The sequence below is a fragment of the Lissotriton helveticus genome, chromosome 3_1 (assembly GCF_964261635.1).
Source record: "Lissotriton helveticus chromosome 3_1, aLisHel1.1, whole genome shotgun sequence".
NCBI lineage: Eukaryota > Metazoa > Chordata > Amphibia > Caudata > Salamandridae > Lissotriton > Lissotriton helveticus.
In genome coordinates, this window is record NC_136061.1 from 1,753,453,087 (window position 1) to 1,753,472,696 (window position 19,610).

At 48.0% G+C, this 19,610-nt stretch overlaps 1 protein-coding gene across 1 annotated transcript in view; it reads right to left on the bottom strand.

The window, feature by feature from the left end:
• LOC144823759 (discoidin, CUB and LCCL domain-containing protein 1-like) overlaps positions 1-19,610 on the bottom strand; it is a 260,003-nt gene that overhangs the window by 35,687 nt on the left and 204,706 nt on the right. Inside the window, exons 11-12 of the mRNA XM_078682569.1 lie at positions 11,044-11,136; positions 10,305-10,395 (exon numbers count right to left, since the gene is read on the bottom strand). Coding sequence (XP_078538695.1) covers positions 10,305-10,395; positions 11,044-11,136 — 184 coding nt within the window. The remainder of the gene's footprint in view (positions 1-10,304; positions 10,396-11,043; positions 11,137-19,610) is intronic.

Consider the following 19,610-nt stretch of genomic DNA (forward strand, 5'->3'; position numbering starts at 1 on the left):
ACGGGGTGTCCCGGCGCTGTATAACTCTGGGGAACCCGTCCTGGCTTTCCCTGTGGGATGGTCCCTTGCTGGGCGTCCCCAAAGTGGAGCCAGGCATCCCCAGAATTGGTGGGGCCGTTGTGGAGATTAGGCAAGCTAATGCCCAGAGTTGCCGAGTGGAACCCCTGATTAGAGTAAGCACCGAAGCGAGAATTATCGAGTCCGCTGACCAAGGTCCACGACCCTGCCGCGTCGGGAATTGAACCCTGGTCCCAGGCTGACTTCTGCTCTCAGGCCTGCCGCCTCTAACCAGTGAGCCACATCTCTGGCTAACAACCACAGTGCTGGCACAGAATCAAACACTGCTGGTCCATGATAAAACAGCGAGGACTCAAGATCAAACAGTGCTTGGCTAAGGTCACTGCAGCCCTAGTATCACACTTAGCAGGTCATTATGAGCAGTTCTAAACCTTGTAAATTTATACTGAAAATCCTGAGGCATAAAAAGCTTAGTCCAAACGTCGCTTTAAACACATTGGCAGCTTACACATTTGAGAGGGTCATAGTAGGAGACAGGTTATTAATGGTCTATATATGTCTTGCCCACACATGCAGAGGGAATTTGCACATACAGGAAATTTGAGATAATAACAATGGTAATGCAAGGGCTAAATGAATACTTGACAGATGGCAGAGTGCCTTTATATAACTTATGTCTTGTCCACAGCTCCGCCATCTGCCCCGCCCTCCAACTTAATTTGAGTACCTGCACTTATTTTTTCCCCATTTAAAGCACTGGAGCTAGATAGAAAACCGCCACAAAGGGAGAAAACTGAAACATGCCACAGTCAGGAAAAGGCGCAGTCTAGAAGTGAATTAAAAAGGCCGATGTTTTATCGCACTGGCCGCGGACATCTCGCCTGACCAGGAGCTTCAGGCACCGACGCACTTTCATCAGTGCTTAATTTTTAAAACAATAAGAGTTGTGGCCTTGATCCGGAGGCCACTGCAGCTTGCACCACCCATTGCCCTGTCAAAACTGCCAAAACTACTACTAACCATCTTTCTAGCCCGCAAGTGCTAAAGTTCAGATTATTCATTATCCCCATATCTAAAGGTATGGCTGGGGAGGCAGGTATTAGTATTTTTAATGTATATTGTATTCATAAACAATTGTTGTTCTGCTCTTCTCTAAATTAGATGAGCAGCGCCACCATGCGGCAGAGAGTCATAAGTGTGGTGATGACAATTAAGTGCCGGAGCCGAACACCAGAAACCAATTAGTCCCTGTGCCCAGATCCGGAAACCCCAGGCTCAGATTAAGCACTGACTTTCATTTACAAATTGTAATGGACAGCATAACGATAGTGAAGCAACCAACACCACGTGACCCCTTGCCAGGGCACAAGTCCTAAAAAAAGAAGTGGGGGGACGCTGTTGTCACAACAGGAAGTGCCGTCACAAAAGGTGGTTGCACCATCAGACTCATTGCCTCCCCTCGATTGCATCCCCTCATTGCCTCCCCTCGATTGCATCAGAGAGGCCAGCGCATGAGCAGAGTTCTGAATGAGCTCCGATCTCGCCCCAGAGAGGCCAAAGAGTGAATGTGTGGCTCTATTTGCTCCAGTAATCGAGCTCCTGGTAAAATACGTAGGGGGACGCCGTCCATCCACGTGGCACCCCGACTCGAGCCCTGCCCCTTGCACAGTCCTTTGGAGGGAGGAGATGATAGTGTGGATGGCTGTGTCACAAAGCCACGTGATCTCAGATAGTTATACGAAAGGTGCTTGGCTTATCCCGGTACAAGATGAGATGGAGGTCAGACGACACGTCCCACAAGAGGACGCCATCTTCTTTCTTGGAGCTGCCCCTCTCCTGGCAGGGGCACAGACCACGCAACCATACCCCAGTCCCATCACATCAAATACAGCAGACTCAAGCCTGGCGTCATCTCCCTCGTGTAATGACATCACCAGCTGACACGTCACAGCAGTCTGCCGGTCATCCCGAGGGCCCAGGCCCCTCTCGAGTAACAGCTCGGGGTTACTGCTCATTAACCTGGTCAGCGCCAGGCTGCTGGGTCCCCGCTCTTCTCCTCACACGTCACCTGTTAGACCCTCTTCTCACAGCCCTGATCGCCCCTCGGCGCTAACTGCCCCACTGCCTCCCCCTCCCCCAGGACCTGGTTCCTGTCACTTGCACCTTCTATTTCTGGTTCGCTTATCTCGCCCTTTCATTACAGTGGGCACCGAGGGGTGCTCGGAGAGGGAGGCGGGCACTCTCCTAGATTGGCGCCAGGCAGACATTACTTTCTAAATAGGTGCAAAATTCCGTCTAACGTTTCCGAGTGCTTTACAAAACTACCCGGAAAGGCCTTCTCGGCGCATTAAACATCTGAGGTATTCTTCCTGCAACCCGGCCCCCTGGTTCACCCAGATTATGCCAAGGTAAAGTCAGCATAAGGTTAAGCAGTGACACAAGGGTGAAGAGACTCGGCTCCAGTGTAGCGCCTCGTGCTGCCCAGCTTCACTCAAACGGGTCTTGTGAGAAAGCACCTGCAATAAAAGGGGACGTACAATTGCGCCGGTTTTCGTTCAATGGACATTTTTTTAACACGTTTTTCTCCTAAACAAGTATTATTTGTAACGTTTTTGCTGTTGTGTAAGTAAGCTGCTCCCACACACAGCATCAGGAAGGGGAAAACAAGTGTATCTGCCGCGGCTCCCTTCACAGGGAAAGAAAAAAATCGGTTTCTGTTACACACAATACAAACAAGCATTTGCAATGCAATAGGTCTCGCATTAGGAACGTTTGAGCTATTGGTATTGTAAATTACACATTTTTATTTATGGGTTGGGTTTGAAAATAGCGAAATTAATAGCTTTGTCATTTACAATGCCAATAGTGGTAACTTTTGCAAATGTGACACCTGTAGCATGTGTAATGCAATATGTGTTGTATTTACGTGACTTAGATTTATTGATGTTACAAATAACAAAGGCTTTTAATTTTGTTTAAATAATTAATACTTAAATCAAAGTTATTGTAATTTATAATGGCAATAGCTTAAACTTTTGTAAATAACTTTTGTGAAGATTATGTTCAATGTATTTTATTGTGACGAAAATCCAAGAACAGAAGTGAAATATTAACATCCTTTTGTGACATTTGTAATAAAGCTTGAAACATTGAGAGAACATATTTGAACCAGCTGTTGTTGAATGGTTGCACAGATTGATGCTGTGGTGGTGCTGAGTGATGTGGAGGCGACGAGTGATGTTGTGGCGTTCAGTGATGCTGTCGTAGCGCATAGTGATGTTGTGGTGTCCCTGAGTGATGCTGTGGTGGTGCTGAGTGATGCTGTGGTGGTGCGATAGATAGAGTGAGTGTGATAGATAGATAGATAGAGGGAGGGCGATAGATAGAGGGAGGGCGATAGATAAGAGTGAGGGCGATAGATAGAGTGAGAGCGATAGATAGATAGACAGATAGAGTGAGGGCGATAGATAGATCGAGTGAGGGTGATAGATAGAGTGAGGGCGAAAGATAGAGTGAGGGCGATAGATGGATAGATAGTTAGATAGATAGAGGGCGATAGATAGATAGATAGATAGATAGATAGATAGATAGAGGGCGATAGATAGAGGGCGATAGATAGCTAGAGTGAGGGCGATAGATAGATAGTGTAATCATGTGGCGTGTAATTATGTGGCACTGAGTGGTATTTGGAGTGTATGTTGCACTGTAGTTATGTAGCATATAATTATGTGGGACCGAGTGGTATTGTGTGGAGTGTGTGTTACATTCAGTAGAATGTAATTATGTGTCATGTAATAATGTGGCACTGAGTGGTATTTGGAGTGTATGTTGCATTGAGTGCAGTGTAATTATGTGGCGTGTAATTATGTGGCACTGAGTGGTATTTGGAGTGTATGTTGCACTGAGTGCAGTGTAATTATGGGGTGTGTAATTATGTGGCACTGAGTGGTATTTGGAGTGTATGTTGCACTGTAGTTATGTAGCATATCATTATGTGGCACTGAGTGGTATTTGGAGTGTATGTTGCACTGTAGTTATGTAGCATATCATTATGTGGCACTGAGTGGTATTTGGAGTGTATGTTGCATTGAGTGCAGTGTAATTATGTGGCATGTAATTATGTGGCACTGAGTGGTATTTGGAGTGTATGTTGCATTGAGTGCAGTGTAATTATGTGGCATATAACTATGTGGCACTGAGTGGTATTTGGAGTGTATGTTGCATAGAGTGCAGTGTAATTGCTCATTGACAATTGTGTGTACTTGAGAGATGGGAGAGGAGAAGGGAAAGTGAGGAGAGAGGAGAGAGAGAGATGAGAGAGGGGAGAGAGTAGAGCAGGGAGAGGTGAGAGGAGAGAGGGGAGAGAGGGGAGGGGAGAGTGAGGAGAGGGGAGAGTGAGGAGAGGGGAGAGGAAGGAGAGAGAGGAAGGAGAGGAGAAGAGAGGGGAAAGTGGTAAGAGAGGAGAGTGGTGATAGGGGAGAGTGGTGAGAGTGGTGAGAAGGGAGAGTGGTGAGAAGGGAGAGTGGTGAGAAGGGAGAGGGGAGAGTGGTGAGAGGGGTGAGAGAGGCGAGAGTGGTGAGGGGGAGAGTGGTGAGAGGGGAGAGTGGTGAAAGGGGAGAGTGGTGAGAGTGGTGAAAGGGGAGAGTTGTGAGAGGGGAGAGTGGTGAGAGGGGAGAGTGGTGAGAGGGGAGAGGGGAGAGTGGTGAGAGGAGTGAGAGGGGAGAGGGGTGCGGGGTGAGAGGGTAGAGTGGTGAGAGGGTAGAGTGGTGAGAGGGTAGAGTGGTGAGAGGGTAGAGTGGTGAGAGGGTAGAGCGGGTAGAGTGATGAGAGGGTAGAGTGGGTAGAGGGGAAAGTAGTGAGAGGGGAAATTGGTGAGATGGGAGAGTGGTGAGATGGGAGAGTGGTGAGAAGGGAGAGTGGTGAGAAGGGAGAGGGGAGAGTGGTGAGAGGGGTGAGAGAGGCGAGAGTGGTGAGGGGGAGAGTGGTGAGAGGGGAGAGTGGTGAGAGGGGAGAGTGGTGAGAGGGGAGAGTGGTGAGAGGGGAGAGTGGTGAAAGGGGAGAGTGGTGAGAGTGGTGAAAGGGGAGAGTTGTGAGAGGGGAGAGTGGTGAGAGGGGAGAGTGGTGAGAGGGGAGAGTGGTGAGAGGAGTGAGAGGGGAGAGGGGTGCGGGGTGAGAGGGTAGAGTGGTGAGAGGGTAGAGTGGTGAGAGGGTAGAGTGGTGAGAGGGTAGAGCGGGTAGAGTGATGAGAGGGTAGAGTGGGTAGAGGGGAAAGTAGTGAGAGGGAAATTGGTGAGATGGGAGAGTGGTGAGATGGGAGAGTGGTGAGAGGGTAGAGTGGTGAGAGGAGAGAGTGGTGAGAGGCGAGAGTGGTGAAAGGGGCGAGTGGTGAGAGGGGAGAGTTGTGAGAGGAGTGAGAGGGGTGCGGGGTGAGAGGGTAGAGTGGTGAGAGGGTAGAGTGGAGAGAGGAGAGAGTGGAGAGTGGAGAGAGTGGTGAGAGGGGAGAGTGGTGAGAGGGGAGTGGTGAGAGGGGCGAGTGGTGAGAGGGGCGAGTGGTGAGAGGGGTGAGCGTGGTGAGAGGGGTGAGCGTGGTGAGAGGGTAGAGTGGTGAGAGGGTAGAGTGGTGAGAGGGTAGAGTGGTGAGAGGGGAGAGTGGTGAGAGGGGAGAGTGGTGAGAGGGGAGAGTGGTGAGAGGGAGAGTGGTGAGAGGGGAGAGTGGTGAGAGGGGCAAGAGGGGAGAGTGGTGAGAGGGGCAAGAGGGGAGAGTGGTGAGAGGGGCAAAAGGGGTGAGAGGGGAGAGGGGAGGGTGGTGAGAGGGGAGAGGAGAGGGTGGTGAGTGGGGAGAGGAGAGGGTGGTGAGTGGGGAGAGCGGTGAGAGTGGGGAGTGGTGAGAGGGGAGAGTGGTGAAAGGGGAGAGTGGTGAAAGGGGAGAGTGGTGAGAAGGGAGAGTGGGGAGAGTGGGGAGAGTGGTGAGAGTGGTAAGAGGGGAGATTGGGGAGAGTGAGGAGAGAGAGGAGAGAGAGAGGAGAGAGAGGAGAGAGGGAAGAGGGGACAGAGAAGAGTGGTGAGAGGGGAGAGTGGTGAGAGGGGAGAGTGGTGAGAGGGGAGAGTGGTGAGAGGGGAGAGTGGTGAGAGGGGAGAGTGGTGAGAGGGGAGAGTGGTGAGAGGGGAGAGTGGTGAGAGGTGAGAGGGGAGAGTGGTGAGAGGGGAGAGTGGTGAGAGGGGAGAGTGGTGAGAGGGGAGAGTGGTGAGAGGGGAGAGTAGTGAGAGGGGAGAGTAGTGAGAGGGGAGAGTAGTGAGAGGGGAGAGTGGTGAGAGGGGAGAGTGGTGAGAGGGGAGAGTGGTGAGAGGGGAGTGTGGTGAGAGGAGAGAGTGGTGTGAGAGGGGAGAGTGGTGTGAGAGGGGAGAGAGTGGTGTGAGAGGGGAGGTAGTGGTGTGAGAGGGGAGGTAGTGGTGTGAGAGGGGAGGTAGTGGTGTGAGAGGGGAGAGTGGTGTGAGAGGGGAGAGTGGTGTGAGAGGGGGGAGTGGTAAGAGTGGTGAGAGGGGAGAGTGGTGAGAGGGGAGAGTGGTGAGAGGCATTGAGACATCTTCCCGTTTAAATTTCACTTGATTGGTTCTAAGAGGAATTTGTTTGGAGGGCAACAATTCTAACTGAAAAAGGAGTTGCCATGGGGTGAATTTTAGCTAGTCTAGATTTTACAGTCAACAACTTTAAGCAGGCTGGGACTTCTACCGTTAAATGTACTTACAAGCACATGTAAAAGTTCTACCATTTTGTTGGATGAAAAACCAGAAGTGATCTATGAGTACAAAGAGGTACCTCTGACAAAAGCCCGGCTAATCGGTGGAAAAGTGAGAAAACGTTTGGGGGGATGTACCTGAAATAATGACACAGATTAACAGCTTGCTGAATAGAAAGCACATGCCTGTGTGTGTGTGTGAACTGCCATATGTGTTAGTTAAATAAACTGCTCGAGAAATTTAAGTGGGAATCTCAACATTTAATGCATGATCAAGCATGTAAGCGGTAAATATAGATCTGTAAGCGGAGCGCACGAGAACTCAACATAACACTCAACAAGCTTTGGCAAAGCAGGCGAGTCTTGCCTTTTAATGGCATTAGAGCAGCTGCTGTAAGGGGGTGGGGGTGAGAGGGGGGAGCTGAGACCTGCACAGCGCAGGCGAGCAGTGTGGTGCATTATCTTATGCTGAGCCTGCAGTGGAGGAGGGGGAGACGAAGAGAAAGACAAGCACAAAACAAATAGACACGCACTTGTTGAAGTGGGAAACACGCAAAGGCATGAGGTGACGCCACCGATAACCAGCTAGCCAGAGAGAAGAATCATCTATTTATAATAAGATGAACAGAGGCGCAAATACGGAGAGTGATACAAAATCAGAGACAAGCTTTAGCAAAGTAGGCAAGTCTTCCGTGCGCCGTGCTGAAAGTGAAAAAAAAAAACAAGCTCTTGGCATTGCGTGGCGGGGGGGCGGGTAGCGGCTTCCTTTGAAGTCTGATGCCGAGGCTCAGACAACACATGGTGTGGGATGTGGCTGGCGACGTGCACGCACCAGATGCCAGCTTCGCACTTGAATGCCTCACATGTACTGGCCATAAACCGCATTCCAAAGGTCTTTGGTAGACTTTTCTTTTCCCCGTTACTATAATCTCGCCAGCAATGCGCAAGCGCATTGGCTCAGCGAGATCTAAAAAATGAATTTCGTTAATAGATCAAATGTGCTCCTTCAGGCTAGACAATAGGGGCCAGATGTAGGTAGGCATTTACCGGTCGGTAACGGCCGAATTCGGCCGTTACCGACCGGTAAATGCAATTTGAGATGTAGGGCCCTGTATTTTACAGAATCGGTAAATTTACCGATCGGTAAATTTACCGATTCTGTAAAATACCGAATCGGTATTTTTACCGATTCGGTAAAATTGATATGTAGGTGGGACTCTTCTGAGTCCCACAAGCATTACAAAATCGGTATTTTACCATCAAATTCTATTTGATGGTAAAATACCGATTCCGGTGTGCATGCACATGTTGCATGCACACCTGTGCCATATGACAGGCAGACCTGCCCTTAGGGCAGGTATGCCTGCCACATGGCACCCGAACCTGTTTTGGGGGTGCTAGAGGGTGTCAAAGTGACACCCCCTGCACCCTTGTGAAAATCGGTATTTACCGAATCGGTAAATACCGAATCGGTAATGCCCATTCATTCCTATGGGCTTCAAAGCCCATAGGAATGAATGGGCATTACCGGTCGGTATTTACCGAATCTGTAAATACCGACTTTTACCGATTCGGTAAATCAACATCTGGATTTACCTAAATCTCTGAACTTCTATTTTACCGATTCATAAATACCGAATCGGTAAAATTCGGTATTTATGAGTCGGTAAAATAGAATTACCTACATCTGGCCCTAGGTCTCTTGCATGTGGGATCTAGCTTTTAGCCACAATAACTTTGTACATTGAGATTTTTTTATGCCCACTTTACAATGTTAAAACATAACTACAAGTCTCAGAATGTATTTGGGGGATATATAAAGCAGAGGTGTTTTGGCCCATAACAATTCTATTGCTGGAACGAACAAGCATTGGCAACACCAATAGGTCCTGCCTTTTGGCTGCCAGACCTACTGCTTTTGCTAATGCTTTTGACAAAAAAATATATATTTTTGCCAATAATGTGCAGCCTTGGGGAAAAAAATCTTGATGGCATGTACGAACATCGTGCCAGCATTTAGATGTATGTGTGCACATGCGTCACCACTTATACACAGCATGACGTGGCTGATAATTTGTAATTAGTTTTAATTTCTGTTCCAAGATGGCGGACACCAATAAAAATGTATATGTGCGGGGAAGCGCAGTTTGTAAAAGAAGTGGCCGGCGGCAAATTCCAGAAGCCGAACCCTCCAAAAACAAGAAAGGCCCTTTAAAAAATAAAAAGACTGCAAAGGGAGTAGAGAAGCAAAGGAGAAATGGATGGGGAGAAAAGTAAACAGGAGGGGGCAACGCAAATCGGAAGGGACAAGGAGCAAAGAAGGAGCTTATGATGGACAAGGGGAAATAATAAAAATTAAAATTAAAAAAGGACAAGAAGTGGGGGCTGGAAGAGAAGCCATGGACTGAGGGAAGAATGGAGCAACATGAAGCATCTGGAGGAGGAGTGAGAGAGGGAAGCAGCACATGAGGGAGAGAGCAAGAAAACGCATGCACTCCCTTGGAGTACTGAAAGAGAAAAGAAAAGTCATTCCCTGAATGTGAGCTGTGGAAGGATACAAGTTATCTAATCAAAAGGATAATAAAGAAACTATGCTCCAAGGACAGGACAAACACAAAAAGAGGATTAAATTAATTGAATAAGAAGCAAGCTAATAAGGCTGATAAGAAAGTTGACCAATGCTAAGCAATAAGCTGGACAAAGGTCCACTGTCATAAGTTTTGTCAACAATAGATCTTCGACAAAAGACTTCTAAAAGCTGCCTGGGGGCAAGATGTAAAAAATGAAATGTGCTACTGGCTAAAGGATAGGACTGTCTGAAGAGGTCACATGGCATGGCCTTACTTGTCTTTTATGGAAGGCTCCTGAGGCCTGCACTTGAATATTTTCACTTGCTCAGTGATGGGTGAAGTAGTGCTGCTTGAACCTACAGAGCAGTGCTTAATTTGTAAAAATAAATGCCAGGGCCCTCATCAGGACGCAACTGCAGCACGTGACACCGATTGCCCCTGTCAACGCTATCAATTGCACTACCAACACCGCTATTAACCATCGCACTCCTACACGTGTAAATATTCAGACTTGAGCGGCCAGTTTTAGTCATTTTTACAGTCTACTGAACAAATAAACTGTTGCTGTCCTCTTCTCGAAGTTAGATAAACAGCGCCACCATGTGACAGACTGTCATAAGTCCAGGTGTTGACAATTTAGTGTTGGTGTAGAGCACTGGAAACCACGGGCTCAAATTAAGCACTGCTACAGAGTGAAGAGCGTTGGACAGCAGGGCTATGAAGAGTTAGCTGCTATAGTGAACAGTATACAGGCAGTGCTAGGCAGTCAGTACAATGCAGGTTACTGCACTGAGGTGTGATGTGCTCCCAGCGAGACCATCAAGGCAAGTGGAATCAGAGGTAATAAGGCAGCTCCTGGAGCAAAGGCAGAACTGGAGACTAAGGAGAGAGTACGGTTCAGCAAAAAGAAGGAAGCGGATAGGTTGGATAAGCTTGGGCTCTGCATGCATTAAAGGTACGAGGATGGCACTGGACTCACCTCTTCCTGTAGCAGAGGAATCCAAACAGGATGAGGCCCGATGTTATCAGTACAAGTCCGACAAGTATCAGAATAAGCATAAGAGCCGGATCTGCAGAGATAAAACACACCCTTAACACAAACACATTACTGTTTACCCCCTGAGTAAGAAGCATCACACACAGAGAGCAGGCTACTAACAATCAGACTGCAAAACAGGTAGGTCATGTTAGCACTCCAGTCTGCCAGATCCATGTGCGAGCAGCTAATACATTCCAGTAGCTCTGAATTCTGGTACTTGTACTGCTGTTATAGTGACATGAAATAAACAAGGACTATGCACACCACCATGCAAATACAAATCCTGGACTTGATTCATGTAAGACCCTCAGCAACTTTGAAGCTCTGTGTCTGACATGCAGGACTTTGCCACAGTAGGTTTGGCACTTCAGGTACTGATATGGACCAGTCAAAATAAGCTTAGCCTAGCAAACCTTTGACTCTCGGCTCTGCTATTGGGCATTGTCTAACCTCCTGCACTCTCCCACCATTGGAACCGACCCACCCCTGGTCATCACATTATCAATCGCAATGGTCTGTGCCGCCCACTGTCCCACACCTTGTGTCAAAGACCTGTCCCAGCATCTCCTTACTCCGCTGGTCCATCGTAACCCTTTCACGGGTCAGGACTCCTTGAATACCCAAAGGTTTTACAACTGACTCCGGTACTGCCTTTGCCCTGATATTATTCCAACATTACCTGCTCCATCCAAGTGGATTTCAACACTGGGGAAAGTGGAGTGCTCCTGGGGGACGCTGCTCACAGTGGAAATCTCTCTGGGGACCACATACACTGTAGACATAAAAAGCAAACAAGGAACGGACGTGAGACACCCGGAAGAGCAGGCCTCAAACACCAAGAGACATTTAGATAATTGCATACCTGCAAATGTCCACTGACAAACAGCAGCTAATAGGCATTACAAGTTCTATTTCATTTAAGATGAATGTCAAGCTCTCCCCAGCACTTGCCTGGTTCCCTAGCATCCATCTAGCCTACTCATTGGGTATCTTTGGTCATGAAGGCTTGAATTGGCCAGAATGGGTACCAGAGCCTCAGCGGCAGCATAGATCAGAAATCCATGTCTGAAGCCCAACCAGGCCTAGAAGTTCTAGCCAAGTTATGTCACTAATTACCCAAGAAGCACCAGACAGGTCTTTAAATGTCTTCCTGGCCTCTCCCAGGGTCATGGCCAAAGAAGCATTGCTAGGAAAGCAATCCTTTAAGAAGGGTATGGCAATGTAATTGAGGATGTTACCATTGTTCCTTCTGACTAGTATCTGTGTGCCTCTGTTTTGTTTTCTGTTAGTCCATCCAAACATATAAAACAACATTTGCCAGTTAGATCTTTTGTTTTTGTAATGCTGGTTAGTACTGAATATAATACACTAGCAGATAAAAGATTAAATACGACATTGCCGTGAATAATTAGAAATGAAAATGTTTCTGTTTATAAAAAATGAGAGACTGTCAATCAAACATTACAAAGATTTGAGGATGGGGGGTGTACCTCTGAATGTTTCAATCATTCCCATGCTCTCTCTCTTCACTTCCCTTTGCAATCGCTCACTCTATGTTACTAGCTTTTGCCTTTTTCTCCCCACATTTCTCTTTCTGTCCAGGGCCGGACTGGCCGTAGCGGGCACCAGGCGTTTTTCTGGTGGGCCGCCAGGGTGGGGCCAGTTTTGGGACCCTGGGGGCCGTCTTTGTTACCGGGGGCCCCCTGTAACAAAATCGGCCAAAACCAGCCCTTGCAAACAGCTCCGCTCTACCCCCCTGACCCACCAGGGTGGCCTGCCAAGCAGTTTGCCAGAGCCGGTTTTGGTTCCCAGTCCAGCCCTGTTTCTGTCCCCCTCCATCTGCATGTCTCATACTTAATTTCCTTACTCTTCATCACGGTCTTTCCACTCTCTCCTTTGACATGTATTTTGTTTCACTACGTACACTTCACCATCTCCCAACACATCTCCAAACCACACTTTCACACATTCCCGACACACACAGGTAAACATTAGTGGTGGGCAAAAACCTTTCTTTTAATCAGTGGAAAGTGGGTGCAAAACTGGGGAAAATCTGCCATTTCTGCATGCACCACCTCTGCCCTACTTAAACAAGCATTGGCAAAGCTGACAGGTCTCGCCTATGCAAGAGCTATTAGCTTTGCTAACGTGTTTAAGCCATGTTGTACACTACGGTGGATGCTATTCATGGCTAAACATTAGTAGTGCAAAGTAGAGTGCCATGGCATGGAGTGTCATAGCATAGAGTGCTGTAGAATGGCAGAGTGTCGTAGAGCGGAGTGGCATAGAAGAGTAGAGTAGCGTAGATTGTAGTGCTGTAACAGAGTGGCATAGAGGGGGTTGAGTAGAGCGTCACAGAGCGGAGTAGGTTGTCATAGAGTGGAATAGCAGAGGGAAGTAGAGTGTCGTAGGGTGGAGTGGCATAGAGTGTCGTAAAGTGGAGTGGCACAGAGTGGCATGGAGTAGTATTTCGTATAATAGAGTAGAGTAAAATGGAATGGGGAGGGAGTTGCGCAGACCGCCGTGGAGTAGAGTGTTGTAGAGTGGAGTGGCATAGAGTGGAGAAGTGTTATAGAGTAAAATAGTGCAGAGTAGATTGGCATAGAGTGCAGTAGTTTAGAGTACAGAGGTGCAGAGTCCAGCAGTGCAGTGGCATGGTAAATAATGGAGTAGAGTGGCAGAATGCAGTGGTGTACAGTAGATTGTCTCAGAGTATAGTGTAGTGGTGTGGAGTGGTGTAGGGTATTGGCTTAGAGTGGATTGGCATAGAGTGCAGTGTTGTAGAGTACAGTGATGCAGAGTGCAGTGGTGTACAGGGCATTGGCGTGGAGTACAGTAGAGTGTGCTGAATAGAGTGCAGTGGCATAGAGTACAGTGGTGCAGTAATGAGTGGCGTAGAGCTCAGTGGCATAGAATGCACTGTTGCAGAGTAGAGTATTGAAGAGTACAGTGCTGCAGAGTAGAGTGGGGTGGGGTAGAGAGCAGTGGCTTAGTGTACAGTGGTGCACAGTAGAACAGAGGACCGTAGAGTGCAGTGATGCAGAGTAGATTGGTGTAGAGTGCAGTGACAAAGTGCACGGTTGAGAAAAGAGTAGAATGCATTGACATAGAGTGCAGTGGTTAGAGCAGAGTAGCAAAGTGTAGAGTGGTGTACAGTGGAATGGTGCAACCTAGACTGCAGTTGCAAAGAGTGGAGTGGCGTAGGAGTAGGCACTTGGACACTGAGTTTGCCACTTGCCTTTGGCCTCTAGTTCCTGCTTGTTCCAGACTGATCCAGTGACATTGCAGCTGCCGAGGTTTCCCCCAGGGGTTTTCCCAACTGGGTTTTCCCACTCATCTTTCTTCCTGCTAACAGAAACCCTAACCACCACAGGACCTACTTAATGCAGGTCGCAGCGCAACCAAATCAGTAGGCACATGGACACCCAGCTTGCCACTTGCCTGTGGCCTCCAGTTCCTGCTAGTTCCAGAATGATCTAGTGACACCGCAGCTGATCGGGTTTTCCTGCTGCGCTTTTCCCAACCAGATTTTTCCTCTCATCTCAACATCCCGTCAACAGAAGCCCCGCCTAACCCAGGACCTACTTAATGCAGGCCACAGCACAACTGCACAGCAGACGTGCCACTGTTGCACGGAAGGCGTGCCAAAGGCTAACTCGTCTGCGGCTGAACCGAGCCCAGTGCCACAATTCCTGGCCCTACCATCCCCGAAGATAGACCATCGCCGAGCTGTACAGCTCGACCCCGGATGCTGCAACAAACACTGCCAACATGCCGACCCACGATCCATGGTAGGACCTTTCACCTGCACCCACTGCCACTGCACACACACCAGCCCCACCCGAACACACTAAAGATACCACTTGAACAAAAAAACCAACTCACATTCACCTTTCTCAACACGCTCACTATGCAAGCATTCCACTGAATTATGGGACCTCATCACCATACTCGCACCAGATATCGTCTTCCCTCACAGAGACCTGGCTCCACCCTAGACATTGCCACAGCGATCCCATATGGATATAAAATCACTCACTAGGACCGCACCAAGAAGCCAAGAGGAGGAACAGCAGTCATCCAAAAGAGCATATTGTGTACCACCACCATCGACAACACCCCCACCCCCATGAAACATCTCAACTCCAAGCTCCTCACGGATGACAAGACAACCATCAGAGGCACCCTTGCATAGGACCCCCAGGCCCGCACTCCAGCTTCTGCAACACCCTCGCAGACTTCATTGCACCCCTAGCCTTAGATTCTAAGGACAACATCTTCCTCAGTGACCTAAATATCCACATTGACGACCCAAACGACAAAAACATCACACACCTCCTCAACAATATGAGCAGCCTCGGAGTGACCCAGATGGTCCATGACCATACACACACCGCAGGACACATGCTGGACCCAATTTCCACCTCCAGCAACCGCATCAAATACAGCCATGCCATAGAAATCACATTGACGGATCACTCCATTGTTCATTTCAGCATCTCCAGCCCCTGCACCACCACCCCCAAGATGACCAATGCCCCTCACTGAAGGTGGAACAAAATCTAAGACCATCTGGGCAAATGCCCTCAACACCTCTAACCCTGCTACCACCACCAATCTCAAACAGAGAGTAAAAAATAGCAACACCTACATCACCAATTGCGCAGACAGCATTCTCCCAATCAAGAGCAACATCCAGAGAAAATCCTCCAAAAAGGCCTGCTGGTACACCCAAGAACTCAGAACAGCGAAAAGAAACAGCAAGCAGTTGGAGAGGAAATGGTGCACCAGAAAGGACACCTCCAACAGGGCAGCCTTCAAGACTTCCGTCAACCTATACTACTGCCTGCTGAAGGCAACAAATAAGACAGCCATTGCTGCATGCATCTAAACCAGCGCCTACAACATCAAGGAACTTTTCAAGATCGTTAAGGAATTCTCCCAGCAGGCTGCCAGTGAAAACAACATCACACCCTCACAAGAGCTGTGTGACAAACTTTTGCCACTTCTTCCATGACAAGATTGCAACCATATACACAAATGTCTAACCCAACCAACCTCGAAACTACTGGCCAATGTCTCTGCTCCCATTCCCAGCGAAGGTACTGGAAAAGATCATAAACAATCAACTCATGACACACCTGAAGCAGAACCAGCTACTCGAAGTCTCCCAATACAGCTTCCGTAGCAATCATAGCACCGAACCCACCCTGATTGCTGCCACCAACAACATCCGAACCCTCCTTGACTGAGGAGAAACAGCAGCTTTGATTCTCCTCGACCTCTCAGCAGCCTTTGATACTATATCCCACAACACACTGATAGAAAGACTCCACCACATTGGCATTCAAGGGGACGCGCTCAGATGGATCACCTCCTTCCTCACTAAGGAGATCACCTGCGGTGTCCCCCAGGGATCATCCCTCAGCCCCACGCTCTTCAACGCCTATATGACATTGCTGGCCTACATCATCAGATAGCATGATCTCAACATACATTTCCTACTCAGAAGACACCCAACTCATCCTTTCACTCACGGACAACCCCACCACCACCAGACCAACTTACACAGAAGCATGAAAAAAACATACGACTGGATGAACAACAACTGCCTGCAGCTGAATAAAGACAAGACAGAAGTACTGATCTTTGGCACCAGCAGTAACACATGGAACGACTCCTGGTGACAATCAAACCTGGGACCCGCACTCACTCCCTCCAACCACGCCAGAAACCTCAGAATCATCATTGACAACAAGTTCACAGTGAAATAACAGATCAACACCATCTCCTTCGCCTACTTCCTCACTTTGCGTATGCTATGTAAGAGCTTCAAGTGGCTATACCTACACGCAAGACGCACCATGACACAAGCCCTCATCACCAGATGATGGGACTACAGCAATGCCCTCAAAGTAGGAATCGCCACACACCTCCTACAGAGACTTACACAACGCCGCAGCCAGACTCATCCTCGACTCTTCTCGATGAACCCACATCACACCCCACCTCAGGAAATTCCACTGGCTCCTCATACAGAAGAGATATCAATTCAAGCTGCTGACCCACGCACACAGGGCTCTACACAAATAAGGACCTGCCTACATTAACCACCACATTAACTTCGACCAATTGTCGAGAAGACTACACTCTGCCTCCCTCTCACTTGCCCAAATTCCCCACACCTACTGAAGCAGAGGTAGAGGACCCTCCTTCTCCCACATCACAGCAAAGACCTGGAAAGCTCCAGACCATCACCTCACTTCCGGTATTCCTAATGGCCCTCAAAACCTGGATATTCAAATAAGACTTCGGGACCTGCAAGCGCCTGGCTCCCCAATCGGGTGTTTAGCAACGCGCTTTATAAATCCCAATTGATTGACTGATTGATGGAGTGGAGTAGAGTGCAGGGCGTAGAGAAGACTTTATCAGAGTAGAGTGAAGTGGTGTAGAGTGGAGTGGTGCACAGTAGAGGGTAGCGTGCTGTGGCATAGAGTGCAGAGGTGTAAAGTAGAGTGTAGCGGGCAAGAGTGCAGTGGTACAGAGTAGATTAGAGTGTTGTAGAATGGATTGGTGTAGAGTGTACTGGCATAGAGGGGAGTGGTACAAAGTAGGGTGCACTGGCTTAGAGTACAGTGGTGAAAAGTGCAGTGGTGCAGAGTAGAGTGGCATAGAGTGCATTGGCATAAAGTAGAGTGGTGCACAGTAGAGATGAGTGGAGTAGCGTAGAGTGTAGTGGTGTAAAGTGCAGTATGTATGGTGTGGTAGCGCACTGCCATTACAGACAACATATCTTCAATTGAAATTACCATTAAATTTGCAGTTACATAAGTTTTACTGATAAAAGTATGCAGTGCACAAATGGTAATGTGTGGAAATGTCATCACCTAGTGTATTGATTTGATCGTATCAAGATATTTGTTTCCACCACAGTTGAGAATCATCAAAAAAATATGCTGCATTTGAGCTGTTGTGAGATATTCTGAAATATATGCACAGTTCATTTCCAGACATTTACATTTTCTTGTGTGCTAGAAAAAAATAACATCCTAAAGCCTTCCTCTAGAACATCCCCAGCAGTCACCATGACTGTCACATTAATCCTCTCACTCTGAAATCAGAGAAACCCTCCCACCCCCTACGTTCCTAAGAGAAGACCAAAACATGCCAGAGAAGTCTATAACATCACTGGTACTCGGTATTGTAAGTGGTAACAAACCCAAATTTTAGGGTCAAAAGTAACAGAAGGCAGACAAATCACTGTTTTACTATGAATGTGTATAGTCGAAAAACACAGCGTGTAGTGAAATTTCAATGGTTAAGATGCGGTGTAGAGAGGACTAGGCAGAATGGGGTGCACACAAACTAAAACAAAGGTGCTTATTAGGGAAAGGTTGTGTGTGAACACATGTATAAATGTGCACTACAATTAGTATAGGTGATAGCAGATGGCGCGCTGAAGAGCTCATGGGCGCCTATCAACTGTGGAGATAATGCGGAGCCATAGGGCATGGGCACTCACTGGGTACGTCAGTTCATTAATGCCAGGAAGAAGGCAGGTTCCATATAGCAATTGCAGGACATCTTCCTGTGTGGTAATGCTCTTACACTAACCTCTGGAGGCAATGGTCAACTGAGAGCCAAGTACACCCCCTGAATTAATGATCCACCCTAAAAACAGGGATTTCCCTGTGCCACCCACCCTTGGCTAACTCCGTACCCGAGGTAAACGGAACCATCGCTGGGCCTGAATTTATTTGGTACAGAGGACAGCAAGATTGCTGAATAATGCTTAAATGACCAGTCCAAACCAACTGTATCCCTTCAGTCATTTTAGTTCCCTTATCCATTCTATCCACCATTCCAACCGACAAATGGTTACTACCAGGTTGCTGTTATCAATCCATAATTCTTGACATAGAGTATCATTTGTATTTGCTTGGGTCCTTTCACCCCCGAAGAGGAGGGCATCTTGGTGGTGAAAACCAGATGCTTATTCTTCCAACTGAATGGTGCTATTTGTCCCCCTCCGCAAGATGCAAGGCTAAGCGTACCCAGTGGGAATTGCACCTGTTGTATGGGTTATGTTGCACACTGCACCGACATATGTGGACGAGAACGCCAAAATTATATCAACCATGAAATGTTTTGCCTGAGGGCTGAAACCACCATCTCAACCGGTAAGGGGTCACTAAGAAATGTTTTGCCTGAGGGCTGAAACCACCATCCCAACTGGTAAGGGGTCACTACCAGGTTGCCGAAGCCCATCTATATTCATGACATATTTACACTGTGCACTTTAAGCCCCAACGGGGCATGTTGGCGCTGAATAAATAAGGCCAACTGAATGGCGTTATATTGTCCGCCTCTGCCAAGTGGGAGGGCTAAGTGTACATGGCCGGGAAATGAATCCGTGAACAAGAGGTGAACCAGTGAGCAAGAGGTTGATCCCCGGGCTGTGCCATGAATGCGTTACTCCACTAATCCCCCCAACCCAGCAACAGAACCAGTGTTTTAAATAATTTATTAGATAAAACGTGTTGATGGCTTGACTAGTACATTTGGAATCATTAGTGGACATACACTCGTACGTACCTTAGCCCATGCTCCAGATTTAAAAATTCCCCACACAGTAAAATATAGACAAAAAGGGGGATAAGCATTGTCGTATAATAACGCATCTTGTAAACTAGAATGATTTATGAGCCCATGGGGAAGATTCATTACGCACTATAGAAGTGCCATTACATTTGTTGAAGTACTAACCCAGAACTGTGCTTCACACACCATTAAAATGAATAAACCCAGACTGCGCTTGAAACACACGGTTGGCTGCCCACAAAGTGCGGCGTGCCATTTAAAAATTCCAGGCATCTTACATAGGCCTAAAGAACCCACAGACCCATCCGTTCCGCACAAAATGGCCATTCCCTACGATGCCTAAAAGGACCTGTAATCGAAAAATCGTGGGCTACTTCTTGTGCCCCTAAATAACCAAGCTAGAAGTGGGGGAATGCAGATTGCGCAAACCGCTCCTCCCCTTTAGATGTTTGTGTCAGCACGCAAACTTAAGTACTCATCATACCGCAATAGCTGTGGGACACTGTGACCATAGTCCCCTAGTCTTGAATAAAGAAATGTTCTAATCCCCCAGACCAGTGTAACCAGCCTCCCCAGTGAACACGTGACCCACTAGGTAAGAAGTCAAGCAACAAAATATCCTGCTCACGTGCCAGTGCTAAATGG